The sequence below is a fragment of the Poecilia formosa genome, unplaced genomic scaffold (assembly GCF_000485575.1).
Source record: "Poecilia formosa unplaced genomic scaffold, Poecilia_formosa-5.1.2 Scaffold1303, whole genome shotgun sequence".
Taxonomy (NCBI): Eukaryota; Metazoa; Chordata; class Actinopteri; order Cyprinodontiformes; family Poeciliidae; genus Poecilia; species Poecilia formosa.
The window spans coordinates 2,184-9,833 of record NW_006801242.1 but is presented as its reverse complement, the minus strand read 5'-3'; the positions used below and the strand labels follow the sequence as shown (position 1 = coordinate 9,833).

General features: G+C 44.9%; 2 protein-coding genes across 6 annotated transcripts in view; both read right to left on the bottom strand.

Moving 5' to 3' along the window:
* LOC103132768 (trypsin-like) overlaps window positions 1-3,718 on the bottom strand; it is a 7,325-nt gene extending 3,607 nt beyond the window's left edge. Inside the window, exons 1-2 of the mRNA XM_007544560.2 lie at window positions 3,168-3,718; window positions 2,569-2,589 (exon numbers count right to left, since the gene is read on the bottom strand). Coding sequence (XP_007544622.1) covers window positions 2,569-2,589; window positions 3,168-3,231 — 85 coding nt within the window. The 5' untranslated portion in view covers window positions 3,232-3,718. The remainder of the gene's footprint in view (window positions 1-2,568; window positions 2,590-3,167) is intronic.
* LOC103132769 (nuclear factor of activated T cells 2 interacting protein) lies at window positions 63-7,124 on the bottom strand. 5 transcript variants are annotated; one of them, XM_016667574.1, is made up of 9 exons: window positions 7,021-7,123; window positions 6,016-6,102; window positions 5,874-5,934; window positions 5,669-5,795; window positions 5,514-5,594; window positions 5,212-5,434; window positions 4,878-5,022; window positions 1,088-1,207; window positions 63-636 (listed from the first exon to the last, which is right to left on the bottom strand). In XM_016667574.1, the coding sequence occupies exons 1-8, from the start codon at window positions 7,066-7,068 to the stop codon at window positions 1,137-1,139; spliced, it is 843 nt and encodes a 280-aa protein (XP_016523060.1). In that variant the 5' UTR covers window positions 7,069-7,123; the 3' UTR covers window positions 63-636; window positions 1,088-1,136. The 5 variants fall into 5 exon arrangements, 4 of the variants coding, with proteins under 4 accessions (XP_016523060.1, XP_016523061.1, XP_007544623.1 ...); XM_016667575.1 differs by lacking the exon at window positions 63-636 and having other exon boundaries at window positions 701-1,207; XR_001661061.1 differs by lacking the exons at window positions 63-636; window positions 1,088-1,207 and adding an exon at window positions 1,604-1,991 and having other exon boundaries at window positions 4,644-5,022; window positions 7,021-7,124.
* Window positions 7,125-7,650: the final 526 nt, after the last annotated feature.

The window sequence follows — 7,650 nt, the reverse complement described above, 5'->3', positions numbered from 1 at the left end:
TTTGTGTGCAGTGAAATGAACATTAAAGTTAATTCAGGAAACACTTGTCATCTTCTTTTTACTGTATAAATTGAATGATGCCTCTATTAAAATCATATATTTGTGACATCAAACTTTTTTTCTGTCATAAAGCAGTGGTCAAACTATGGCTAAATGTTTGTAATTTACTTTTAACAAATGGAAACCAAAATGGTTTTAAAGTAAAGCCACTATGTAAAGTCCTCAACTACCTCAACACAGGTAAAGTTTCCACTGTATGCAAGTAAATGTGACTATGATTGAGTGAAAATTGTACAGATGGGTTTAACTCTAGTTCATAAGGGTCGTGTCCTCCAATCTTTAGATGTCTATTCTTTAACACACATGAGTCAAATCATGAGGTCAGAGGTCATTAGCACGGCTCTGGAGGACTTGACTGTCCTAAGCAGCCATTTAATTCAGGTGTGTTGGACCAGGACGTATCTAAATGTTGCAGGACACCAGACATCGATGCCTGGATCTGAGGATCCTGTTAGAGGATCAGTGTGTTCCTACAGCAGCTCCATCGGATCAGAAGGTAGATGAGATCTGAAAGATCCTGATGCTCCAGAAAGTGAAATAACACCAGAACCCGATCCAACAATCAACCGTTTCATCCTGTGTAGAGATAAATATAAAATGTTATTTATACACAGAAAGTCAATAAACTAGAATCGAAAGGCAATTTATTTCACTTAATTATATTCACTTAGTGAATAAAGTAAAAGACAAATCAGAATATCTCACAAACTATATATACAAATATCAGTCAGCAACTTGACTTAATTTGATTGGAAACTTTTGGGCAAAACAGAAACTTTAAGAATCACACAGAGATAATTTTTATGGATTAAAGACTCAAACTGCAGAGTGACACTAAAAATACACACTTAGCTGTGAACAGCTAACGTAGCATAGATGACAGAAACATTAGCTCCCGCTAACAGAAACATGAGGAGAGCAGAGTATAAAATACCAGATATATAAAACGGAACCTGAAATCATGTATAATTACTCCATGTCTCATTATAATCGGAGGGCAAAGCCTGCAGGTTTAGCTCCTACTTACTTCAGAGGACAGACCACCGGGACGCTCCGTCTCTTCTGGGTTTTCCTGGCTATTTTTCCGGCCAGCGAACCATTCCGCCACCTAGTGGTCGCTTTTCAGACCACTTAGTCTCCTGTACCGCTGAAAAATGCACAATATGTCTATAAATAATTTTAGGATGTTATAAGGAAGTGCTGATATATTCCGTTTTCCACAAACTAAAGTATTTGCCACTTCGGCACAGTGAGAAACGTCAGAGGATAAAAACACTAGACTCCGAGCAAAACTCAGATGTCCCAGCTTTTACTAGCATGTAAACGCATCATCTGCACACAAATCCCGGAAGCGTGAAATGAGTCTCAGAAATAGTTGTGCACTCGTAACCGGATCTGTGTGTAAATGCAGTTTTGTGTGTGCGTACCAGGTGATTTGTGTGTACTTTTTCAACATGTATAGGCGTAGGAGAAGGTTTATTTTATTTTTAAGGTTAACAAATCCAGTATTACACACGCACAGATATTTTTACACACNAAAAAAGGTAGCTGCGCTGCTCTACCTGCTGATGGACCCGGATGTCTTTTGTTCCTGCACTGATGCAGCCAAATCAATCAAGTGTTTGTTTTTAAATATCATATTAGATTCGCTGTGTTGATGCATCGTGACCTGCTTCACCCCGAGGTAATTCTCCGCCGCAACACGAAACGTCCCCAATCACTCAGCGTTAAAGTTTCTCACCACATCACAGCGTTTGTTGCTGCGCGCCTGCGCGGTGTGAAGGAAAGAGGAGATCAGCTGCAACGCAGGCTGAGAAGTGAGATACTTGTGATCGGCAACAAGAGACGGTGATCGATCACCAATCATACACTTCTTCACAGAAATCGGCCGTGAAAAACGATTATGATTGGTGGCCGATGGATCGGAACACCTCTTCTATTTACGTCTAAACAGTCTAAACTTGTAGACTGTTTTTAAAAAATTGTAAATTATTGAAGTGAATTTTCTAAATTACGAATGTTTCAGATTGTTTATGGATGTTTGTCTGTTTTGTTTAGGACTGTTGGTTTATATTTTGTTTAATGGTATTTGCACTTTGTAATGTTTATTTTGTATGTGCCTCCCAGGCTGCCGTAGCCAATGAGGGCAGGCCTATAAAAACTGGCATCGTTTTTTGTACCAATGAATGACTTGAACTGCACAAAGAAACCAAGCTTCGTGTGAACAGCAGCGAGGCACGTTTTGTTTTATTTGTATTGTAAGTTTACGTTTGTATTCTAATGTTTGTATATGTTTTAGTTTTCATGGTGACGATCTGCATCCAAGAAAATAAAGAAAACTCTGAAAATCACCCGTCGAGATTCTGCTGAGTAATCCAAGAGCCTTATCAGGTGTTTATAACTGAGGCTGAAGTATTCATGGTGCCCCAACTTGGCAATTTTGATGTAAATTACAAGTTTTATTAATAATTTCCCACAGCTGTTGCACAACGGGTGTGTTGAACTCACCATCGATCTGCGCATAACTTCCTGTAAAACACAGCAAAGAAAGTTTAGAAAAACACAGTCCTTCCTCCCTGAGGCTTTGTGGCATTGGGAACAACAATCAAAATATTCGTCTAATCTCTCTCATGTCACTCAGAAAAACTGGACTAAACCTCAGTTATAAAATCTCTAGAATCAAATTATTTCTGTCAAATGATTTCATTGATTGTTGTGGTTCAGACATTTTTAGCTTCATATAATCTGAAGGTGAAGGGGGCCATCCATCCATCTGTCATCCACAGCTTCTTTGATACTTTATCTCAACTGCTTTTGAACAGTTTTCTGTTTCCTGACCTGGATTGAACTGAACTTATCCTCACTGTAACATCAGACTCTCTAGATGTTCTGCTAAAAGGATCACAAATAAAAATGCTTAAAAACTTGAGCTGTTTTCTTGTGAGAGGTTTGAGGAAGTCCTTCAGGAGACAGACTGAGTCTGTTAATGAAAAACCAGGAAGATCCAACAGTGACAGAAGCTGTCGTTAAATCACATCTCTGATTTTAAACACAGAAAGCAGGTTGAGCAGGTTTCTGCTCTGAACCGTCATCCAGGTGAGACTCACCTGCAGCCGAGAGGATCAGCAGCAGCAGCAGGACTCTGGAGGAAGACGACCCAACCTTCATCATGAAGAGACTTCAATCTGAATCAATAAGGAAGTAACCTGTCTGGTCTTACCTGAGGAAGAACGCCCACACACATACAACTCCTCCCTACAGAGCGAAGCACCAACCAGACATGGTGGTGTGGGAACAGCTGGCGGCCTTCGCGCTGCCAGATGTACAAAGGAAGTTGAGCGTCTGGCTGTTGAAGTGCATCATGGGAAGGTGAGTCCTGATCTTCTCCATGAACCTGAACTCTGATAACCTCCAGAGGGAAGTGAGGCCTGAGTTTCTACTGCAGGTTTATTGGGTTCAATGTGTCAGCAGGCTGGAAAGCAACAAGATTCACTCCAACCTGCCAGAAAGGAAGCATTTGTAGAGGCCAGGAACTTCCTCAAAGTGTCGCAGCAAAGCCACCGTAGGCTGCTTGGTGCGCCGTCTGCAGTGAAGCTGAGCCAAAAGGCAAAGCTTTCCATTTACTGATCGATCTTCATTTCTGCCATCATCACCAGCTCTGGATCTTAAGTGAAAGACGAGATGATGAGATTCTCTGCAGGGCGTCTGGTTCTCCGTTAGAGACAGAGGCTTGGCCGTCTGGCAGCAGAGGAGGGAGAGTTTCTAAAACCAAACTCAACTAAGATCAGAACTACTTCACCTTTACTCACATGGAAGTAAAAAGCACAGCACAGTGAAAATACTCCTAAAAGTGCATTTGATCAAAGACGTTACTCATGTAAATGTAACTGGGGGTACATTGAGTACATGATTTACAGCATTAAGCCCCGCCTCCTGGCTCTGATTGGTTGGTTTTGGTTGGTAGCAGTGTGTTTCTTCAAACGACAAAAATAGATCAGGAAGGAGATTTTTTAAAATCTGAGATTATAAAAGAGTTTGGAAACACTTTATTTGAGTGTGTGTAAAACTGACATAACACCTGTCATTAACATGAATGTTTATGACTGTTGTCATAAAGTGTCATTCGATAAATAATGACATTTTAATGCAAAGCTGACATTATTCAAAATGTCTTTGTTATGACAACTTNAAAAAAGGTAGCTGCGCTGCTCTACCTGCTGATGGACCCGGATGTCTTTTGTTCCTGCACTGATGCAGCCAAATCAATCAAGTGTTTGTTTTTAAATATCATATTAGATTCGCTGTGTTGATGCATCGTGACCTGCTTCACCCCGAGGTAATTCTCCGCCGCAACACGAAACGTCCCCAATCACTCAGCGTTAAAGTTTCTCACCACATCACAGCGTTTGTTGCTGCGCGCCTGCGCGGTGTGAAGGAAAGAGGAGATCAGCTGCAACACAGGCTGAGAAGTGAGATACTTGTGATCGGCAACAAGAGACGGTGATCGATCACCAATCATACACTTCTTCACAGAAATCGGCCGTGAAAAACGATTATGATTGGTGGCCGATGGATCGGAACACCTCCTGATTATTGTTCACTAAAACCAACAAAATAAACTCAGAAACGTTTTAATTAAATTTAGTTAAATCTGTAATAAACTGAGAAACCAACGATTCTAAAACTGAAACAGAAAATTCTTTGTGTTACTGATCTGATTATTTGCAATGAGAAATTTATTGTTGTTTTTTTTCCCCTCATCAGCAGCTTATGTACCGGACCGGTCCGGTCCGGTCCACCGAGGTCATGTGACTCACCCAAGATGTCTGCGATGCCGAGGCCCAGCTGGCCCACGGTGGCGCCGGCCGGCAGCTCCAGCTCCTCCCTCAGCAGCAGCAGGCGAGGGGGCGGGACTTCCAGGATGGCGGCCAGCCGGCCCAACACCTCGCTGAGCCGGGTCGACTGGAACAGAACCGGCATAAACCGGGTCACACTTCCGGTCCATCGAACCCAAGCTGTCCTCCACAGGACCGACCCACAAACCACCGTGGATCAGGACCTGGTTCTGATCCGGGTCACACCAACAGCCTGTGACCCAGTTGTGGTTCTGGAGGACAGAGCAGCTTTGGGCCTGTTTGGTTCTGAACGTACCGGCAGCACCAGAACCTTGTGGACGTCAGTCCGGCAGCGGATCTTCAGTGGAATCTCCCGCGGCGAGTCGGACCCGTCCGCCGGGCTCATGATGATGACATCATCACTGTCGTCGGTCAGGTCAGACCTTTGGTTCCGACGGTTCCGGCGCCGACTGGTTCTCTGGTCTGGAGGCTCCGGAGACAGAACGGCGCTGACGGCTCGCAGCTTCTTGTTGATCTCACTGGACAGAGGACAGATGGCCTGAGACAGAACCAGAACCGGACAGGACCAGAACCAAACTGAACCAGAACCAGACTCACCTGATCTTCCGCCGGGCCTTGCTGGACTGCTTCTGGACCGGGCTCTCAGGCGGCGGCGGGGACGGGCAGCCAGCGTGTCCTCTGGGACAAACAGAGACGTTAGCAATGCTGCGTTAGCGTCCGGACTGAGCAGAACCGGCTGCCGTCCAACTCACAGCTGGTTCTCTGCAGGTTTGGATCGGAACCGCCCAGGTTCTGGTTCCTCCTCGGAGTCACTGAGCTCCACCACCGCTGGCCTCCGGGGGTTAAACTCCGCCCACAAGCTCTCATCACCGCCATCATCTGGTCAGAGGTTGAAGCAGCATGCGGTCAGAGAGGTGGAGCCCCCTGGTGGCCGGCAGCGCCGCTGCAGCGTCTTACCTGAGCTCTCCCTCCCTCCAAGCAGGCATGCTGTGGGCTTCAGCTGCAGACTGCTGCTCACCTGGACACACAGACACAACACAGCCAATCTGGGGTCAGAACCGGGTCAGAACCGGCCAGAACTGGGTCAGAACCATCTTACCCTGCTGGAGTAGACGGGGACAGGGACAATGGCGGCGGGGTTGAGGCGTCTGCGTTTGGCTGAAGGCCGGAGGTCGCTGCTGGACACCTGAGGACATGACAGGAACTGAAGAGGTCAGAGGTCAAATCCAACCGGACCGTCAGCTGCTGAGCAGAACCTGGACCTCATGAGGGCGGTTCTGATTGGCTGCTGCTCTGGAGCAGATAGATGCATCGAATGACCCCAGGAACTGGGAGTGTCGTTAAATCCCGTTTTAACATCCAGTGTTTCTGCAGGACAGAACAGATTTTATTTTCATCTACTTCTGGCCTGGTTCCATCTCTCCTGCTTTAACCCACACCGTTTTATTCCTGGTGTATCCACTTTTTATCCTGATTCTGTTGTCTTCAAGCAATAATGTCAGAGCAGCACCTGCAGCCTGGGTGGTGGAGGGATGGTGATGTGGGCTTGTTCTGCAGGTAAACCAGGAGTCAAATCTGGTCCAAACGATCCTCCAGAACAGGGCAGGGTGTAACCAACGCTGATGTTGAGGTTAAATTTCAGTTCAGGCTGATCGGAACCGAACTGCATCATGGGCCGTGAACCAGACCTTAACATGTCGGGTCCATTTAGCTGAGTTTAACCAGCATCATTTATTTCATGATTATGGAGCCAGACTGAGCCAATCAGAGCAAACCTTTAACAACCGTTATCAAATCAGAGTATGATATGTTAACATGGTAAGAAATGACATTAAACAGCCTCTGATCATCAGATAAATAGAGCATATTTTATTACTTCCTGTTTATTAGAGCCCTTAATAAAAGACACTTATTGTGAAAAACCCTGACTCGTTCTAGCGACGCTAATGTTCAGAGTTTGAGCATCAGAGGAAAGATTAACTCGTCTCTAAAGCTTCCCGCCTCCGTTTCCCTCCTTTGAATCATAAAGTGTTGCGCTAAAAGCCGGCAGGCCTCCCGCTGCTCGCTGGTTTTAAAAGCGGCAGCAGGTCAGTCAAACACTCACCGTGTCCGCCATGATTGTTTCTACGCAGAGCGCCAGCTGGTGCTGCATTCACGGACTGTCGGAGAATATGATTACTACAGGATTTTACCTGATCGGCGCTGCTTTCGGGAACTAACTATATTAGCTTATCTTTAAATATTGTCGAAAAGTTCGTGTATTTTAGCACCTCGGTTTAAAATACGAAACTCATCTAATATTTAGATTCATTAGATGCAGAAGGAAATATTTCTAAGTCCAGCTTTAGTTCCTCAGATAATTCAGATATTTTATAGACAAATTAAAAAAGTTTCAGTACTGAACCGTGAGCCTGTCCTTGTGCAGCACCATACCTGGGCTCCGTGTTTGTTAAAATGAATTCCTGCATTTATGCAGCGCGCCGGCGTGCCGAGATGTTCAGGAATCCCAGGTAGCCTGAAGCTACCATCAGATTACACTGACAAGCTGCAGCGCGGAAACAGAACGGTTTTTAATTTTAATAATTATTCCCACTCTTTTTTTAATTGCTGAACATTCTTGGAAAGATTTGAATTTTAAAATGAAAATCTGGACGTTTTGTGTCTGGATGGAGAATTTAGTGAAGAATCATAGTGGTTCTGGTCCACTCTTCCTCCAGACTCAGACCTTAAGGTT

Coding starts and splice junctions, on each gene's coding strand:
- LOC103132769 (XM_016667573.1), bottom strand. CDS start 7,068: ATGCAGCACCAGCTGGCGCTCTGCGTAGAAACAATCATGGCGGACACG. Junction 5,935..6,015: donor TCCCCGTCTACTCCAGCAGG/GTAAGATGGTTC, acceptor CTGTGTGTCCAG/GTGAGCAGCAGTCTGCAGCT. Junction 5,023..5,211: donor ACAAGGTTCTGGTGCTGCCG/GTACGTTCAGAA, acceptor GTTCTGTTCCAG/TCGACCCGGCTCAGCGAGGT.